The sequence below is a fragment of the Cucurbita moschata genome, unplaced genomic scaffold (genome assembly GCF_002738365.1).
Source record: "Cucurbita moschata cultivar Rifu unplaced genomic scaffold, Cmos_1.0 Cmo_Scf00004, whole genome shotgun sequence".
Classification (NCBI taxonomy): Eukaryota; Viridiplantae; Streptophyta; class Magnoliopsida; order Cucurbitales; family Cucurbitaceae; genus Cucurbita; species Cucurbita moschata.
This window is the reverse complement of record NW_019268520.1, coordinates 2,134,003-2,153,780: the sequence shown is the minus strand read 5'-3', so window position 1 is coordinate 2,153,780 and position 19,778 is coordinate 2,134,003. Positions and strand designations below refer to the sequence as shown.

At 35.1% G+C, this 19,778-nt stretch overlaps 3 protein-coding genes and 1 non-coding gene across 9 annotated transcripts in view; 2 read left to right on the top strand and 2 right to left on the bottom strand.

Annotated features, from left to right (window-relative positions):
• The window catches only part of LOC111442299 (kinesin-like protein KIN-14I), a 6,791-nt gene extending 522 nt beyond the window's left edge, over positions 1-6,269 (bottom strand). The window contains exons 1-18 of one of the 5 annotated variants that reach the window (XM_023079643.1): positions 5,789-6,269; positions 5,239-5,405; positions 5,024-5,167; positions 4,703-4,942; positions 4,552-4,620; positions 4,267-4,410; positions 4,041-4,172; positions 3,875-3,956; positions 3,697-3,792; positions 3,431-3,604; positions 3,247-3,353; positions 2,977-3,155; positions 2,740-2,901; positions 2,396-2,649; positions 2,027-2,190; positions 1,738-1,935; positions 256-749; positions 16-174 (exon numbers count right to left, since the gene is read on the bottom strand). In XM_023079643.1, coding sequence (XP_022935411.1) covers positions 39-174; positions 256-749; positions 1,738-1,935; positions 2,027-2,190; positions 2,396-2,649; positions 2,740-2,901; positions 2,977-3,155; positions 3,247-3,353; positions 3,431-3,604; positions 3,697-3,792; positions 3,875-3,956; positions 4,041-4,172; positions 4,267-4,410; positions 4,552-4,620; positions 4,703-4,942; positions 5,024-5,167; positions 5,239-5,405; positions 5,789-5,912 — 3,066 coding nt within the window. In that variant the 5' untranslated portion in view covers positions 5,913-6,269 and the 3' untranslated portion in view covers positions 16-38. Of the gene's footprint in view, positions 1-15; positions 179-255; positions 750-1,737; positions 1,936-2,026; positions 2,191-2,395; positions 2,650-2,739; positions 2,902-2,976; positions 3,156-3,246; positions 3,354-3,430; positions 3,605-3,696; positions 3,793-3,874; positions 3,957-4,040; positions 4,173-4,266; positions 4,411-4,551; positions 4,621-4,702; positions 4,943-5,023; positions 5,168-5,238; positions 5,406-5,788 lie in introns of all 5 variants that reach the window. The other 4 variants (XM_023079642.1, XM_023079641.1, XM_023079646.1 and 1 more) reach the window with 4 other exon arrangements.
• An 8,023-nt stretch (positions 6,270-14,292) lies between these two features.
• On the top strand, positions 14,293-14,374 carry TRNAS-GCU. Its single transcript has one exon. It is a non-coding gene; the product is annotated as a tRNA-Ser (tRNA).
• A 774-nt stretch (positions 14,375-15,148) lies between these two features.
• On the top strand, positions 15,149-19,243 carry LOC111441452 (cellulose synthase-like protein D5). Its single transcript, XM_023078443.1, has 3 exons — positions 15,149-16,288; positions 16,369-17,173; positions 17,260-19,243. The coding sequence occupies exons 1-3, from the start codon at positions 15,363-15,365 to the stop codon at positions 19,039-19,041; spliced, it is 3,513 nt and encodes a 1,170-aa protein (XP_022934211.1). The 5' UTR covers positions 15,149-15,362; the 3' UTR covers positions 19,042-19,243.
• Positions 19,244-19,309: 66 nt separating this feature from the next.
• Positions 19,310-19,778, bottom strand: part of LOC111441453 (probable galacturonosyltransferase-like 7) — a 7,138-nt gene continuing 6,669 nt past the window's right edge. For both annotated transcript variants that reach the window (XM_023078445.1, XM_023078444.1), the window contains one exon: positions 19,310-19,699. The gene's annotated coding sequence lies outside the window, so the exon portion shown is untranslated. The remainder of the gene's footprint in view (positions 19,700-19,778) is intronic.

Sequence of the window (19,778 nt, the reverse complement as noted above, 5' to 3'; positions counted from 1 at the left end):
TTTGTTAAAAAAAAAAAAAAAAAAAAAAAAAAAAAGAATTACTGTTTTCTATTTCCAGTTCTGCGTTTGTTTTCAGCAGATGCAGGTTGTCTCCCATTTCTGTTCATTGGGAGGGCGCCAACCCCATTTGATATCTTCTGTGAAGGAGAAGGACCCATTGAAGAACTCAAGTTCCTGCGGTACAATTCCATTCAAGTTAAGTCATAATATTCAAGAGATGAAGTATATATAAGCTAGTATAGTAGCTATTATTACCTTAATTCTGGGCTCTTTACTGCCTTTCCACCATTCGGTTTCTTCGTTTTCGATCCGATTCCGCTGCCTATACTTGTAAGCTTGGAATGGTTAAATTGCCAAAGCAAGTCTGGCTCGGATGAGTCGCTTGTTCCAGCGTCGATATCGTCTATATCATCAATGCCAACCAAGTTGAATCGGTTAGCTCCAGTTAACATACTGAAACCTTGTTCTGTATATAGTTTGGAGGAGTCCTGAAGATATTTTTGGTGGAAGACATCATTTAAGTGACCATTTTCTGTTTCCCAGCATCCCCCCAATGGATTCTCGATTCGGTTTACGTCTTGCTTGTTTACCATTACCTTGTCAACCCACTCGCCTGAAGCCGTGTCTTTATCGTCCTCCCTGTAGTTCAGGCAAGGGCTACTGACTGGTGGCCATGGAGGTGAATTGGCCAACAGCTCATCCATGTCAAAGCTCTGCCTCTTCTGTCTCAACGCAGAGTTATTATGAAGCTGTAGCATTGATATTGAGGTAAAACTTCACGTTAGTGTAATGTAAAACCAAATAATACATGGACAATTAATTTACCGGGAAAGAGACTTTTCAAAGAGTTAACAGTATAAAAAATCATCTAAATTTTGGATTCACAACCACCAATACTGAACACCCTCCTTCATTTCTGTTCGAGTGACACACTGTTGAGTGTGGAGGATTGTTGATAAGGAGTCCCACATTGGCTAATCAAGAAATACATATCCATTGGTACCAGACCTTTTGGGGTAACTAAAAGCAAAGCCAGAGATTATGTTTAAAGTGGACAATATCATACCTTTGTGGAGGTTTCATAATTCCTAACATGGTACTAGAGCCATGTCCTTAACGTAACCATGTTACTAAATGTCGAATAAAGAAGTTGTGAGCTTCGAAGATGTAGTCAAAAAGTGACTCAAGTATCGAATAAAGGGTGTACTTTGTTCGAGGGTTACAGAGAAAGGAGTCGAGCTTCAATCAAAGGAAGGTTGTTCGAGGGCTCCATAGGCCTCAGGAGAGGGTCTATGGTATACTTTGTTCGATGGGCGAATTGTTGGTAGGGACCCACATCGGCTAATTAAGGGAATGATCATGAATTTTATGAGTAAGGAATACATCTCTATTGGTACGATGCCTTTTAGGGAAATCAAAAGAAAAATTGAGAACTTATGCTCAAAGTGGATAATAATATAATACCATTGTGGAGGTTCGTGATTCTTAATCTATACTCTTCTTTTTTTTTTCTTTTTTTTTTTTCACTCAACTATATTTTTATGGATTCCAAAGTAGAGGGAGATAAACCCAAGATTTTGGCTAGTAAGTGGCTCATTGGTAGGACAGACCTCTAAGTTTGTATTGAGAGAAATAAAAGAGTATCTATCTTGTGATCTTCAGCAAACAAACAGTCTTGAAGAACAAAGGATCATATGAGCAAATGCCTCATTCAATAAGGAAAAAGAAAAAAAATACCTCAATGTTGCCTACATCGCCCATAGGCTGACGGCGGATAGCGTGTTCAACCAACACATCTACATCCTGACTCTTAGGCCGGAAAGGTGATATCTCACTTGCTTTTGTCTTGAATTTTTCATTCCCAGAAGCAGAATGTTGAGCATGTTGTTGTTGTGCCCCCTCTTTCCTTGCAAGTGCTGCCTTTAAACTTGCAATCTGACATGAAGTTAAGTCTTTACATGATGAGTATACTAACAAAAGCTTGTATGAGCATGGCTTGAGATTAAATGATATCAAATGTCAAAACCTGCTCTTTGAGCTCTTTAACATCTGAAGTGTCTTTGTTCACTCGAGCAGCACCAAGCTCGACTGTGGCAACCCTCTCTGCAAATTTAAGCGTGCTTAATGTCTCTCCAATAGCATCAGGTTCTGGACTAATGTGAACAAACATCAACGTCTTGGCTTGACCACCTAAAAAGTTACAGATAAATTCAAATTGTTAATCAATCTGGCATGTGAACCGATAGTGTAATGGCCAAAGCACACCGCTAGCAGATATTATCCTCTTTGCGTTTTCCCTTTCGGGCTTTCCCTCAAGGTTTTTAAAACGCGTCGGTTGGGGAGGAGAACGAAACACCTTACCGAGAGAAGCAATAGTTGTATACTTTCATCTTACCAAGTGAATCTTGAAGGAGTTGTGTTAACTTGCTATTTCTGTAAGGGACGTGGGGATTCTTCTGAGCAAGAGAAGCAATCACATCACCAAGAGCAGATAGAGACTTATTGATATGCTGTGCCTCTTTCAGTCTATCTCCAGTCACCTCAGACTTATCAACTCTCTCACTCCCCGCCAAGTCTACAAGATGCATACAGCCACGGAGAATGGCTCCAGATGTCAAATCTCTTCCTTGAACATGAACCGTCAGACAACTACAAGATGATTCATGAAGTTAGCCTGGTGCCTGATCAAGCCATACTCATTCTGAACACCACACCACAAGATATATGGATTGTTTTTACCTATGGGAACGGCTACTACGGTCGTTTAGAGCTGTCGCACCTACGACACGATTCCTATGGCCAAGGTTCATTAGATTAATGATATCCAACGTCGACGACACGCTTACGAGGTTAGCATCTGGTACACTGAGTCCATTTTGAGAACTATTGCGAATTTCTAATGTAAAAATAGTCAAGGAAAACATTTCATGAACAGACTACAAACATAAGGATAAATAAGAAGAGCTAGAAGGATATCTTTTATTAGTTCCATCAGTGACAAGGAGATCCCGGACTTGCTCGTTATATATCTCGATCATCTGAACAGAAACATCATATCGATACGTCTCCTTTCTTTGATCTGCTATAAGGAACAAATCTCCCAATGCTCTATAATTTACTCCTTGGCTCTTCTCTGTTAGCTCTTTTGGCCCAGTCTAGACATGTGACAATGAAAGAACTTAGCACATATATGAATTTCATACGCTCTTGCTTTTAAGATGTAAAGTTTAAGTGCTTAATACATACCATAGTAAAAGTTTTCCCTGATCCTGTTTGTCCATATGCAAAAATGCAAACATTGTATCCATCAAGAACAGACCGAACAAGTGGCTGCATATCGGCGAAGACCTCCACTGCAATAGAATGAGAACAAATTGTCAAATTATGTGTTAGAAAATCTATACCCATTTAAAAGTTGAATTGTATCAACCTTGTGTAGCAGATGGACCAAATACTTTGTTGAAGCCAAAAGATCTCTGTCCCTTCCCATGTTTTGAGGGGGCGTTAACAGTAATATTTCCATCTTCTATGTGATCAACGACACTCAAACCATTTGATTGACCAGACAAAAAGGGTCTAACTCGGCAGTAAACTCTTATGCTACCTGGTCATCACAAACACCAAAATACTTATAATCTTCAACAGAAAATTCACAGAAAACTCAATTATATATGACAAGTGATCTATCTAAATTACCCTTGAGATCCTGCACTTGATTGTATAGCTTACGGTTGTCTTCAAGAACTTTATGATATCCAGATGCAGCATGAGCAAGACTATGAACATGCATACCTACCATAAAATCAAGAAGCCAAAATTAAGAAATGAGATAAAAAGCTATCTTACTCCCCAATGAAATTTGTGTTAATCCTACCGAGGTTGTGGAACTCTTCATTAAATTTCACTTGCATAAACTGCATTCCAGCTTTTGTAGCGTGCAGCTTATGTTTTAGTTCCTACAATAGTGTTTTAAAATTAGTATGAATATGATGAACAATAAATAAAAACACAATTAGTAAGAACATGTTACAGGTGCATACCTGAACATCCTTTTGCTGCTGATCGAAAATCATTTGCTGCTTCAGGAGAAGGCTCTTTGATTGCTGCTCAAACATACTGTTTTCATGGATTATTTCATTCTTTTCCATCTCTTTGGAGTGAAGTTCATCCGCCTATACGAAGAGTGAACAGGGTAAGTAAATTCACGAAATACCGCACTACACCAATTGATGGCTGTGTGTGAGCATAAAAAGATCACCAACAGACCCTTTTAGCACCAAAAGCTGATTTCAAGAGCGACTTGTTGCTTTGTGATGTAGCGGCAACCACGTCTTTTGAACAAGATTGTTCTAGGCTGGAAAAGCGATTCTCAACTTCATCCACAAGCTTGCTGAGCAATGATTCTACCAACTATAACAAGATAGAGCAACATAGTTTAGAACAAGCTGTTGACACCTCCATTTCATACAAAATAGATCACTAAACTACATATGCTCTCAGCAGCAGAACAATTTCCATTAATCATGAAGCAAGAACACATTCAGTCATCACCGTTGGGATTTCTTCAGGCCTTTTATCCGTCAAAAGTGCACGAACGAGCATGGAGCGAGAGCTAGTCTGCTACAATGAATAATTGACAAAGTAGGAGTTAGAAAAAGGCTACAAAAACAACGCAAGGTTGTGAAAGAGTCCCATTACTGACAGTTTTGTTCCATTCTGCGTTGGATGAATTGAAGGATTTGTCATTCAGAGAGGAAGTTCTTGACAAGGAATTCGTGAATGGCTCTGAATTTTTTCTCACAAAGGATTTAGTAGCAGACAGAGTAGTGGTAGGCTTTACATTTCCACCGAATTTCCAAACTCCATAGCCTCCACCTTGTTTCCATTCGTCGTAAGATTTAAGAGCCAGAACAGTATTGACAACCCTGGCAGATTTCCCTCCCTGAAAAAGAATTATCATTACAAAAATTTGTCAAACGAATCACCCTTTTCTATCACTAAGTCATCATTTCTTCATACATACTTGCTCTAGATCAGATGCCTCAAAGGTAGGAACACCCATGTCCTGTACAGCTACAAGAAAATTCCTCACGTTCTCAAAATACTGAAATGCTGAGAGTGCAGCACCATCAGGGATGAGGGCAGAATCACAAGGGCTTTCAACCACCTAAAGAGAAACAGAGAAAAGATCAAATAATGCCCAAAAAAACGATAAATCCAAATGTGAATTTGGCTCACCTTAGGAACAGCTCCTGGTTGAACCTTATTCAAGACATTGCAGAGAATAATCCCACTTCTCAATCCAAGCCTAAATTCTTCCTCTGAAGGTTCAGCAGGCAAATCTTTAGCTGCAACTACCCCGATCATCTTTCTTAGCCACCCGGCAGCTTCATTTCTTCTTGATGCTTGTTTAAAGAATGAACTAATTTCAATAAGTTTCCGAGAAGAAACACCAAAAAGCTTTTAAAACATCAATAGATCAGAAGCAATTGTGTATACTGAGAGGGAACGCTTACTGAACAATCCAGAAAAAAATCTCAGTACAGAACACAATAACGATCAAATAGATGAAAAAACAGAGGATCGCAAATCCGTAGAATCGATTTCTAAAGGTATCAATGAGGATACTCAAAATTTTCTTGTTCTTAGAATGTATATCCAAAATACAAGCATATGCGCTCTTTTTCTTGAAAAAACGAACATCAATGAATTGATTACCGAAGTTATTCATCAGATTCACAAGACTCCAAAGATTTCGGAAAAAGAAGATTAGAAAAGGCAGAGTTACCAGCTTCCTCAGCTCTTCTAGATTCCAAATCAAGGCCTCCTCCTCCATTACCAAGACGATTTCCATGCTGTTGAAGCACATCCTCAACCACCGATGCTACTGAAAACGACAGCGTTCTTTCCATTGATTCCACGATCGTCGTCGCACAGAAAAGAAATTCTCCCCCAAAAGAGGCTCAAAATCAACACCAAACTACACCACGCTGCATCAGAATTTGGGTACCTTGAGGAAAACAAAAAGATCGGATTCAAATCTGATTATTAGTGGAGGGTTGTTCTTCTGTGCCCACAATAGTGACGATCCTCTTCTGTTGGTAAGTAATGGAAAATGGGGTTAATGGGTACTGGTGTTTGTTGATATTTCTTTGTTATTAGCTCTCCATTGCTTCCACCTTTCCTGCTTTTGCTTTCTTGTTCTCTCTCTACGAACAAAGAAAGATACTGAAAGAGTAGCGTTTCTCTCTCTCTCTCTCTCCTCTCTGTTATTCTTATGCCTTTAATACTCTCTCTACTGCTTTCTGCTTTTTCGAAGCTGAAAACCGAGCCTATCACCGAGCCTATCACCGAGCCTATCACCGAACCTAGAAGCGAACCTTTCACCGAACCTCCACCAACGGCTCTTTAAAGCGCGTGAGGCGGCATTCTTTTATTTTGAACCAAATGGAATTGAAATTTGAGAGGTTAGAGGTGGTGATTTTATTACCTCGCCACGTGTCACGTGAATAATGGGGTGATCTCGCCACGTAGGAATATTTCAACTTCACAATAATTAATTGGTCGGTTTCTTTTTTTTTTAAAAGGTTTATAATTAGTCTGTTGCGTATTGGAATTAAAAAATTGTTTATAATTTATTAATTAAAATAAGGTCGGATGGATTATCACTTGCGTTGGTTTGGAAACTAAATTTTAATATCAAAAGCATCTTCTCAAAAATTAAACTTTTAAATTATTTCAATTAATTTTTTTTTAGAAATTATGTTAATGTATAATTAATGCACGTTAGCTTAATAGCGACGAGAGTGGGAGATCGAACTATCAATTATATGGATGATATTTAACGTTTTATTTATTGAGTTATGCTCAAAGTGACATCAATATTATTGCATGTATCCAACATCAAATCTGTTTCCTTTTATCGCCGTACAATTAAAAAAATTCCATCGCTTGCTTAAGAATTAATTAGCATAAACAAAGAAGGGTCTAGCTTAGAGCGCAAAAAAAAAAAAAAAATGGAAAGTTTTCGTGTATGGTATATGCTTAAATGTAAAGTATTCAATTAGAAGTTTGATTATAATTTCAGTATTGTCTACCTATATAATTAAATTATTCATACCGTTCATACTTTTAGAATAAAATTTTATTAATATCTTAACATATTTGTCGATATTTTCATAAACTGACAATTCTTTTGAAACTTTATTCATATCTCAATCCGTATTTTTTGTTGTTGCATTTTTTAGAATTCATTTTAGATATATATTAAATGACAAAAAAAAAAATTGGTTAAAGTTTATTTTTTAATCTATATTTTCTCAATCTTCATATATTTGAAAACGAAACGTAAAGTTGTATTTACTCGAAACATAATTTATCAGTCAAATAAATAAATGTGTTTCTTTTTATTCGTTGTAAGGAACTTTGGAGGCACAATGTCAACATTAATAATGGCAGTGATAATAATTTTACTACCTATTTCTACCCTATGTTTAATGATAATAATTTTACTACCTATTTCTACCCTATGTTTCCGATGTATATATTTGGAAAGCATGTCTTTTATTTTTAATAATTTAAAAATAATTTAAATTAATTTTTATTATTCGGATAAATTTCATTTAGGATATATACAACCGTTAGAATGGTGAATCGAACTGTCAACTTTTAAAAATGATAATTGATCTCTATACTTATAAATACATATTTTTGTTTTCTATGAACAAAAATTATTATTTAAATTTTATTTTATAAATGGGTTTTTGCAAATATTTGAGCATAAAGTTAAAGTGGTAACAAAGTGAAATTATAAATTAAAATTAAAATTTACATAAATTAAGTCCACGTCGGAATAAGAATTTCCCGCCGTTACAGTTTTAAAACGGAAATATATATATATATATTTTAAATAATTTGAAAGATCCTTAGTTTTTTTGTCCATTAGTCTGCGCTTTTAAATTATAAATAATGTCGCATTATAGGCAAGTCTGATTGGATATTATTGAAGAAGTCAAAAAATAGGCCTACATAAATTAAAAATAAAATAAAACAAAACCATTTCAAATTTTGAAGTTTGAATTTTTTTTTGTTAAAAAAAAAAGCCTATTTAATTTCATTTAAAATTACGAAAATGTTTGGTTGAATTTCTCCTATTTATATGTACGAAACTATTATGGTTACGGGAGAAAATAAAAAATAAAGAAAAGAGAATGAATTTTGGAGAATGAATTATCCAACTTTAGGATAACTAGCTATTGTTTAAGATATTAAAATTCAAACCGTTCTCGCAACTAAACTACAACCAAGTGTTATAAAGTAGTATAATTATTCTAAGATCAGCCGAAAGTATACATAAACAAACCTAAATAATATTTCGTTAATGAATATTAAAAAGTCTTACTTTATTTTCATTACAGAATAAATTTAATATAAAAGGTTAAATTATAAGTTTTTTAGTTCAATAAATTTAAAAATATTTAAAAATTGTTTTATTTTATGTACTATATTCATAATATATATATATATATATATATATATATATAATCTTTTAATAAAAATATAAATACAAATATATTTCATTCCCTCGTGGTATGGTTCAAAATTGTTCGGAACTCTCCCAGTTCCTCCGCTACTAAATTATTTATTTATTTATTTATTTTGAAATAAAATATAATTCAACTTGAATTGACCTACAACGTTCCTCAAATGGAAAAAACAATTAAAAAAATAAACAAACGGTAAAATCTCGGGAGTGGAGAAGGAATGTGGGACCATTACTTTAGTTGAAATCAATAAAACAATATTAAAAAAGGTAACTTTTTTATTTTAAAAAAAGAGAAAAAAGAATATTAAAAAAGATAACTTTAGAAGGAAAAAAAAAAGAAAAAAAAAGAAAGAGTTGGAGGCGGCTGGCAATGGGTCTCGCTCACAATTGAAAATGGTTGTTTGAAAACAATTTCTAACAAAAGAAAAATAATTTAGAACAAATTAACTTAATAATGTAGTTGGACCTACCAATAGTGGCATGTGTTCGAGCTAAGTTCGAGGCATGCCGAAGTCAGGTAACATCGAGGTTAGCTTCGATTATGCATGTGCTCAACCAATCAATTGACTTGATTGTGATCGACATGAGCAATAGTTAAATTTCATTAAATTAAATTAATCGCGGTACAAATTTTCAAATCTAATTGAACACAAATGGAAAGTTTAACGAAAGTTCAGACACATATTAAATAAGTTTTAAAATTTTGATGATATTCACTGGGTAATGTTTCTCTGCTTACTTTCCAATTTCACTCTAAGGTCGAGTCAATTATACTATTTCTTAATTAAAATTTTAATATTTTCTCGGGTCCAATTGAATTCCCGCTTTTGAGCTATGATGGTAATAAATAGAAAATTTAAAACTAAAAATAATGCACAAAACTTATTGTAAAATAATTGTAGTATAGTTCGTTCGCCATATATATATAACAGCAAAAAGATGAACTTAATTCAAAATTGCATTAAAAAAAGAAAAATAATTACAATAAAAAGAAGTGACGGCATTTGGAGGTTATTATTGTCAATTAAGCCGAAAGAAATAGGTTGCAGTTCAACGTCCATAAAATTCAAATCTTTGGTTCGTTGTTAAACCTTACTAGCTTCGGATACGATGGAGCCCACATGGAGCGTCTTACGTGGGCCCATGCCACAATTCAATTATTTATTTATTCATTTTATTTTAAACTCGGAGACGCACTTTCGTAACTGCGGCGAATAAAATTATTTAGTGAAAGACCAATCATAGCTTGACAACTGGTGCCACATCCTTTAAGCTGCTTACGCGTCACGGTTTCCCAACAAAGCGAGTAGGTGTAGTTTTATCAACACCTCATAAACAACTTTCACCTGTTAGCGCGTGTGTATACGCGCCTCGGTCACAGTATAACGTTCAAAGAGTGTCAAATTCATCATTTTTAACGTTATAAAATAAGGTTCTAGGTTTAATCAATTTATAACATTTCCTTTTATTTATTTTTATTTTTCTCAAATATTTGGAGTGAAAAATAAATTAATTTAAACTTAATTAACGAGTAATTAGTTGAATTATGAAAAATAAATAATAATTAAAAGAGAGAAAAGAAATAATGGAAATGATTGAATGAAATATCTTTTGAAAACTTTAAATAAGCTTCACATGGGGAGGGGAAATGGTGCATGTACTGTTCATATATCTATACTATATGATTGTATTAAATTTCAAAACTTTATATTAACTTTATATGCTTCATGAAATGAACTGTGCAAACTCATGACTTTAGTGAGCCCACTTCATTTTCAACACCAACAGAAAAAAAAATAAAGAAAAAAGAAAAAAGAAAATCACACGCGTCATCATCACATTGGCCATTTCACAAGCTTTTCTTTTTTCCTCTTAGGTACAGCAATTTTATATTCCCTCCCCCTTCACTTACACTTATTTCTTGCATGTGATTCTTGATGGTGAGTTATCATCAAGATGCAAAAATGTGGGGAAGTTTTATGATTATGTTAAATTAAGTTGATTTTTAATCTAGTCCCTATTAATTAGTTTAATTTCAATATGGTCCTTATAAACTAAAAATTTGAGAATGAATCGAATCTTTTAATCTTTTAAGGATGATAATTAGAGTTTTAAGCTTGATAATTGTATTTTACAATATGATTTGATCTTAAAGTATTAATTTAAATATTGTTAAGATATAATAATTAGTATTAGTAAGAGTAAAGTAATAATAAACGTCCCATCCGGTTAAAATAATATAATTATTTTGCATTTAACATCATATCATAAACTTTTTTATAATTCAATTTCTTCTCAAATATGATATATGTATATATAAATAATTAGAGTAAATCCAAGAAAGATTTGTGTAACTTTTTATCTATTTTAGGATAAATTTTTGGGTACACAGATTCAATTGGAGAAATTTTCTGGATGTGACTACAACTTTCTATATTCGGGTTGAGTGGTCGGGTTGTTTATTTGTTTTAATTATTATAAAAAAAAAACTTACTTATTCACCCGTATGTTACATTAATAACTAAAATCTCATAAAACTCAAATATAAAACATTTACAAGTCACAACGCATCACTAACATCGGTTACAAACGTCAAATATTCTTAATCTTCATAATAATTTTAAAAGTAGAGTAGGGTTAGATTGAATTGTTACTCTATTTTTAGGTTAGTCACGTTGGTTGGGTTAATTCGACCAAAAAAAAATGTCTAACTCGAGTTCTGAGATGATATAAACACCTATAGATTCTAAATTTTATCTTAGATTCTCACTCGAACCCACTTTTCAAACACTTAAAAAAAATGTAGAATTTTAAAAGAATAAATGTATTTAAAAAATAAAGGAGGCTACATTTTAAATTTTTTTAATCTAAATATAATTCTTTTATTAAATTCCCCACTTCCCACCTTATGTCTCCTCAGATCCCACAAACATATTAAAAATAAATAAATAAAGATTACCAAACCCATCTCTTCAATAATATCAATCTGTTCATCCATTCAACTTTTGGAGGTTAACTTTAAGCCTTGCAAATTAAGGATTCCCAATTATTTTTTTTATAAAAAAACCCCAAATTTATATGAAATTAACAAAGTTAAAGCAATCCATCATTATAATCATTCTAATTTTTGGCTGTCAACAAGATTTAGAAAAAAAATAAATAAATATTGAATAAATTAGAAGGCCTAATCTGGAAAGCTAACTAACTCCACCTACTTCTAAAACTTAAACCTCATTTAATTAATTATATAACCAAATCTAAATCCCCCAAGTTGTCCACATTCAAAATAAAAAATTAATATATTAAATTCCACCATAATTTATATTATTTATAAATATGCACATTAATTTTTTTTAATAAAAAAAAAAATAAATAATAAATAAGAAGAAGAAAAATGGAATTTATTGGAAGAAAAAAAAAAGAATATTGGTGGGGGCAGCCTGCATTTTCAAGGAATGATGAAAGCATCCCACTCCTTTAACACATCATGAGAGGGAGGAAAATAATAAATAAAAAATAAAAAATAAAAAATAAAAAACATAAATAAATAAATAAAGAGACCCTTCTCCTTTTGCTCTTCTAATTATGCTCTCTTTCTTTATGTTATTATGATTTATGAATTTTCATTTTGTGTGAGAGAAAGGGTGGTTTGGAAGTTTAGCACCTTAGAGATACGATCGTTTAGTGCAAATTTTGCTACGAACTTGATATCTATATTTATGTATCTGTACTATGTTCCTCGTGAAGAAAAGTTTGTGTATATGTTGTTTAATGTTGTTGTATAGAGATGATTAAGGGTTTGCAAATAAAGCTCTAATCGTGAATTGGACATGTGTACTTTATAGGGATTATTAAGAGTTTTCCAGTTAATTTCCTTTTAGCGAACGTACTAAGTTGGCAGAGACTCGTTGTAGTGTTTTTATGAGTTGGTAGAACTAGGGTAGAATAGTACAAATGCATGAACCTAAGTGGGTGCTTTGTGAGTGCGGTTAAGAGGGTTTACAATCACTTTCTGATCGTGATCTTGCTTGAATGAGAGCAAGAGACTGCCTAGATAGATGACCGTTGGCTTGATTGAGGGTCGCATCCTCCTTTATATTGCTTGCTTTATGGGGTCTATTAAGACTGTTAACTAAACCCTTTTAGAGAATTTGAGAATAATGTCCATAACAGTTCGACGAGAACTATAGATTAAAATATGAACGTCAGAGTTGCGCTTCGAGGACCTACTAGCAATAGGTCTATGATAATGACAACAAGGTTCACAATGATAATGATGATAACGACTATGAAAGGGGGCTAGTAGAACACCTAGTTAAGAACCCTAGGAACCAAGTATGAGAATCGACCGCTCAAATAAGGTTAAATAAACAGAACTTAGGGCTTCCCTACCACGTCTTTAAGTTGAACTTAGGAGAACCAAGTAAACCTAGAGCATAACTCGAGAAGGCTTGTAACTTAGGAATGAACTTCTAAGTATGAATAAAACTCCGAATGAGACAAACAATGACGAAATACTTGAGAACTAACTAAGAACTTCGAGCAATCCGATCAACTCAATCCAAACTATTGAATTATAAACTTATTTAAATTGAGTTCAGTTCAAATAAATAAAAAATTTATAGGCTGAATTGATTTATGAGTTCAAAATTAGATTAGGAGAAGCAAAAAAACGAACTCGAATTTATACCTATATTTATTTAATTTAGTAATTTTTTATTGTTTATTTTTTAACCATTTTTTAAATTAATTTTTAATTATTTGGAAAGAAGATTTTAAAATATATATAAAATTGAGTGAGAAATCTCAATTAAATATTTAAAAATAAATACATGTTTTCTCAACTAACATTTTATTTTTATTAAAGATAAAAATTTAAATAAATGACTAGAACAACAGACACAATTCAACTGCCCACAAACACTGACTTCCAACTAGGATTAACTACAAGTTTTATAATTATAAAGAATCAAATTAAAATAATATTCAAACCATACAAACTAAATTGGAAATTTAGCTTATTATTATTATTATTTATTTTATTTTTATTTTATGCAAAACCCAAAAACAAGCAATTGAAAGATGTGATTCCCTGACCAACGTGCATTTTTTTTCTACAAAATTTTCTTTATTCTTCCCACCTGAAATAAATAAAAAGCACAAATTTTTATTCTCCTTTAATTTTTCAAATACATATTTTTAAAAATTATAATTAAAAAAAAAACATCATTTAATTAATTCCATGTTTTTGTGAGTAATGTCTTTCTTTCAGAGACAAACAACTTGATTCGGGAAAAAACGACACCCCATCTCACTAAATTAAATAGTATGGGCTTTAAGGAATTAATCATAATTAATCATAATTAATATTATTTGATTTTTACAAACAAATATATTTCTTTTTAAAAAAAAATGTGAAGCCTTTTGATTATGACAACTCAACTTCCTCAAACTGAGATAATGTTCTAACTTTGTGTATTTATTTGTATATCCATTGAGTTAATAATATATCTATATATGATTCTTATTATAAACCCTGATTATTATAATTAGAAACCTTTTTTTTTTTGGTAATTTATTTATATTTGTGGTAGTCGTTAAATTTATTATTATTATGGTTTGTCTATCATAACGAGCATAGTTCACCCGTTGACCCAAAAGAATAAGGGTCTTAAGCCCAACTCAAAGCCCAATTTTGCAATATAATTATATTTAAATATTTTAAATTTGATTTGGTATCAACAAAAGTCGCTTTGGCCGAGTGGTTAAGGCGTGTGCCTGCTAAGTACATGGGGTTTCCCCGCGAGAGTTCGAATCTCTCAGGCGACGATTCTGTTTTTTATTTTTATTTTGATTCAATACTTGCTGAATGATTATTAAACATTAAATATTTGAACGTTACTACAAAGTTTTAAATGTTTGAACGTTACACAGTATGCAATTGCTTGATTAAAAAAAGTTATATTAAATCATAAACTGAATTTCAAATTTCAAATTTCAAATTTCAAATTTCAAATTTTGTATTTAATATAAGTATTTTATAAATATTTGAATTTATTTCATAATGTTCTAATTTTGTATATTTTTTATAATTATGTTCGAGAAGCCTTTTATTTTAATTAAGTAATTAATTAATTATATAATTAATCACTAAATTATACACATATCAGATATTGCATAGAGTAACATGGAAAAAAGATAGTAGGTAGTAAAATAATGAAATGAATTTTAAGATAATAAACACCGATATAATGTAAATTTAAAATGCATGACAGATTTTTAATATCTGAGTGGGCCCCACAAGGTTCGAAAATGTATCCCCTGCATTAAATCATGACGTTATTATATGCATTTTTAAATTCAAAAAATATAAAATCTTTTTTAAATACTTCTCAATCTTCTTTGACTTTACTGCCCTTCTTTTTAAATTTTTTTTTTTTTTTTAAAAAAAAAACTTTATTACTTTCCAGCAACTCGACCGTTTTGGTCAGAACGGCCCGTAGGATCCCATCAAATCTACGGTCCAGATCTCTCGACCGTTAAAATTCAAATTCTCTTTTTTCCCCCAAGCCCCAATGTTCTGCTTTTTATCATCTAAAGCAAATATTGCCGTTGAATGAACTGCCATTCATTTTCCTCAAAACCCCCATGAACAAGCGTCCTTTCTTCTTCATTCTTCCCCACTTCCAAATTCGCCATAGCTTGCAATGGATTCTTAACAATTTTCCTTCTCCTTGATTTTTCTGTGTCTCTTCTCGGTCATAGTAGTTTTCTCGGGAAAATTTACAGGCTCTGATTGTTCGTTTTCACTGAGAAAATGGTGAACAGGGCTTCCTCTCCGTCGTCTTCTCCGGTGAAGATAACCATCTCATCGGGAAGTAAAACCGGCAATGGAATTATATCGATGGGCTTAACGAGTCCGATTTCGCGTGCTTCGATTTCAAATAACCCAAATTCCCCTCTTAGTTGCAGAGGAAACAGAGCCTCTAGCGGCGGAAACCGCCGGTCGAGTGGCGGAAAGTTCGTTTCCATGTCAAAAGATGAGGCGGTTGAAGAAAGTAACTCTGAGTTCGTTACTTACACTGTTCATATTCCTCCAACCCCAGATCACCAGTCGATTTCTGACTCTCAAGCAAGCCTCCCTGGGGAGAATTCAAATATGGGGAAGCCGCAGAGTAGCTTCATTTCTGGTACTCTTTTCACTGGGGGTTTCAATTCGGTGACTCGTGGGCATGTGATAGAGTCACTGGCGAACCCGACTGAGCCAATCAAATTGGGGCTTGTTTGCGGGATGAGAGGCTGTGATGAAAAGGCTCTGAAAGGGAAGACGACGGTTCCATGTGATTGTGGGTTCAACATTTGTAGGGATTGTTATTTGGAGTGTGTTAGCCATGGCGATGGCCGTTGTCCTGGTTGTAAAGAGAGTTACAGAAGTGTTAGTGATGATGAAGCAGAGGATCAAGCTTTGCCATTGCCTTCAATGGCAGATGCCAAGTTTGACAAAAGGCTGTCTTTGGTGAAATCATTCAAAGCTCAGAATCACCCACCGGACTTCGATCATGCCCGGTGGCTTTTTGAGACCAAGGGGACATATGGCTATGGAAATGCAGTGTGGCCAAAGGACGGTTATGGGTTCGGCTCTGGGGCGAATGGTTTCGAGCAGCCACCCGACTTCGGGGTGAAAAGCCGGCGGCCCTTAACCCGGAAAGTCTCTGTTTCTGCTGCCATTCTAAGCCCGTACAGGTGATTTTGTATTGATTTTTGAACTTATGATGTTTGATTTAATGTGCTCTGTTTCTAAAGGGTTGTGTTTCTTTTGGCAGATTGCTTATTATAATCCGTCTAGTAGCACTTGGATTCTTTCTAACATGGAGAGTTAGACATCCAAATCATGAAGCAATGTGGCTATGGGGAATGTCCATTACTTGTGAGCTCTGGTTTGCATTATCTTGGCTATTAGATCAACTTCCAAAGCTCTGTCCTGTAAACAGAGTAACCGACCTCTCTGTTCTCAAGGATCGATTCGAGTCGCCGAATCTTCGAAACCCGAAGGGTCGATCCGATCTTCCGGGAATCGATGTGTTTGTATCGACTGCGGATCCTGAGAAAGAACCACCACTTGTGACAGCCAACACAATTCTCTCAATCCTTGCTGTGGATTACCCTGTGGAGAAACTGGCTTGTTACTTATCAGATGATGGTGGTTCTCTCCTGACATTCGAAGCATTAGCTGAGACAGCCAGCTTTGCAAGAGTGTGGGTTCCGTTCTGTCGAAAGCACGGAATTGAGCCGAGGAATCCGGAGGCGTACTTCGGACAGAAGCGTGACTTTCTTAAGAACAAAGTGAGGCTTGATTTTGTTAGAGAGAGGAGAATGGTGAAGAGAGAGTATGATGAATTCAAGGTGAGGATAAACTCATTGCCAGAGTCTATAAGGAGAAGATCAGATGCTTATAATGCCCATGAAGAACTTAGAGCCAAAATGAAACAAATGGAAATGGGTAGCAATCCTTCAGAACAAATCAAGATCTCTAAGGCAACTTGGATGTCCGATGGCTCTTACTGGCCTGGAACTTGGGTATCAGCTGATACTGATCACTCCAGAGGAGATCATGCTGGTATAATTCAGGTAAGTTGTTTGGTATATCGAAGAACGGTTTGCGAAAACTCGAAAGGAAAGCTAAGATGTTTTTGTTCATCTTTTACTTGTTGCAGGCTATGCTAGCTCCTTCTAATGCAGAACCAGTTTATGGTTCAAAAGCAGATGGGGAGAATTTGATTGACACAACAGAGGTGGATATCAGATTGCCAATGCTAGTTTATGTGTCTCGTGAGAAGCGGCCGAGGTACGATCACAACAAGAAGGCGGGAGCAATGAATGCTCTTGTTCGAACCAGCGCAATCATGTCGAATGGGCCTTTCATTCTCAATCTCGACTGTGATCACTACATATACAACTCCTTGGCTCTACGAGAAGGGATGTGTTTTATGCTGGACAGGGGCGGTGATCGGATTTGTTATGTTCAGTTCCCGCAAAGATTCGAGGGGATCGACCCGAATGATCGGTATGCGAATCATAATACTGTGTTTTTTGATGTTAGTATGAGAGCTCTTGATGGGTTGCAGGGGCCTATGTATGTGGGGACTGGCTGCATATTCAGGAGGACAGCTTTGTATGGGTTTAGTCCTCCTAGAGCTACAGAGCACCATGGCTGGTTTGGTACTCGAAAAAGTAAGCTGTTACTAAGAAAGTCCAGGGTATCAAAGAAGGAAGACGATGAGATGGCCGCTCCAATCAATGGAGGCAGTCTAGATTGTGACGATGATGATGCAGATATTGAGTCCTTGCTTATGCCGAAGCGATTCGGAAACTCTACTTCTCTGGCTGCATCAATTCCTGTTGCAGAGTTTCAAGGAAGGTTGCTTCAAGAACTACAAAGCAAGGGCAATCAGGGTCGACCAGCTGGTTCTCTTGCCGTGCCCCGGGAACCTTTAGACGCCGCCACCGTTGCTGAGGCCATCAGTGTTATTTCCTGCTTCTATGAAGACAAGACAGAGTGGGGGAAAAGAGTAGGATGGATCTATGGCTCTGTAACAGAGGATGTGGTAACTGGTTATAGAATGCACAACAGAGGTTGGAGATCAGTGTATTGTGTTACCAAGCGCGATGCTTTTCGAGGCACAGCTCCGATCAACTTGACTGACAGGCTTCACCAAGTGCTCCGATGGGCCACAGGATCGGTCGAGATCTTTTTCTCAAGGAACAACGCCTTGTTCGCAACGCGTAGAATGAAGTTCTTGCAAAGAGTAGCATACTTCAATGTTGGGATGTACCCTTTCACTTCCTTCTTCCTCCTTGTCTACTGCTTCTTGCCTGCAGTTTCTCTGTTTTCAGGGCAGTTCATAGTCCAATCCCTCAGTGTGACATTCCTAATCTTCCTACTAGCCATCACAATCACATTGTGCTTACTCGCCATCCTCGAGATCAAGTGGTCGGGCATTACAATCCACGATTGGTGGCGAAACGAGCAATTCTGGCTAATTGGCGGGACAAGCGCCCACCCAGCCGCCGTGCTACAAGGCCTGCTGAAAGTCATAGCAGGAGTAGATATCTCATTCACATTGACATCCAAATCAGCCACACCGGAGGATGGAGATGACGAATTTGCAGACCTATACGTCGTGAAGTGGAGCTTTCTGATGATCCCTCCGATCACAATCATGCTGGTGAACATGATAGCCATTGCAGTGGGAGTTGCGAAGACATTGTACAGTCCATTTCCAGAATGGAGCAAGCTCGTGGGGGGAGTGTTCTTCAGCTTCTGGGTTCTGTGTCATCTCTACCCATTCGCCAAAGGGCTGATGGGGCGTCGCGGCCGAGTCCCGACGATAGTCTATGTATGGTCGGGGCTTCTATCGATCATAATTTCGCTGCTATGGGTCTACATTAGTCCTCCATCTGGGGTACAAGATCGTATGAAGTTTCAGTTCCCTTGAATATTGAATTTAGGAAATGGGAATCTCCTCAATTTCCTGTTGTTATTGTGGGAAGTAGTAGTAGTGTAAGTATAGATAGATTGTGTGGCTTATTGTGTTTAGGGTTGTTTGTGGGGGGTTAATGCCATGGATGTTGGTAAGAATTCTTTTGTAATTTTTTTTTACTTGCTAATTCAAACTATTCCCGGTTAATATTTGTTTTTTACTACTCCAAATTACTTATTAATATTATTACATACTCCATTTTATCAAGATGAAGAGGCAAAAAAGAAACAAGAAACGCAAAATACAACCATTTACTGCTCCAATTAAATTTTCTGATTGAAATATAATAAAGAAAATGAAACCATTTTCGTATTATTTGTTCTTGCTGATGAGGATACTTACTCTCTCCTTCAATCCTCCTCCGACAGGTCGCCGCCATCGCCTACCTCTGAGACGTCATAAATTTCATCCAAGGCGATGGGGAAATGGGCGTCCAATGATGGGTGAACTTAAGCCAGCAATGGGGAAAGGCTGAAGTTGTGATGTTTCCCTGTGTTTTGATTCGTCTTAACCAATTCTTTCCTGCAGATATTTCCTTTTTTTTCTCTCTCCTTTAACCTCTTCTCTCGTTTAAGCTTTCATCATATCAGTCCCTCTCTCACTCTTCTGCAATCTGAAAGAACAAAAAAAAAAAAAAAAAAAAAAAAAAAAAAAAAAAAAAAAAAAAAAAAAAAAAAAAAAAAAAAAAAAAA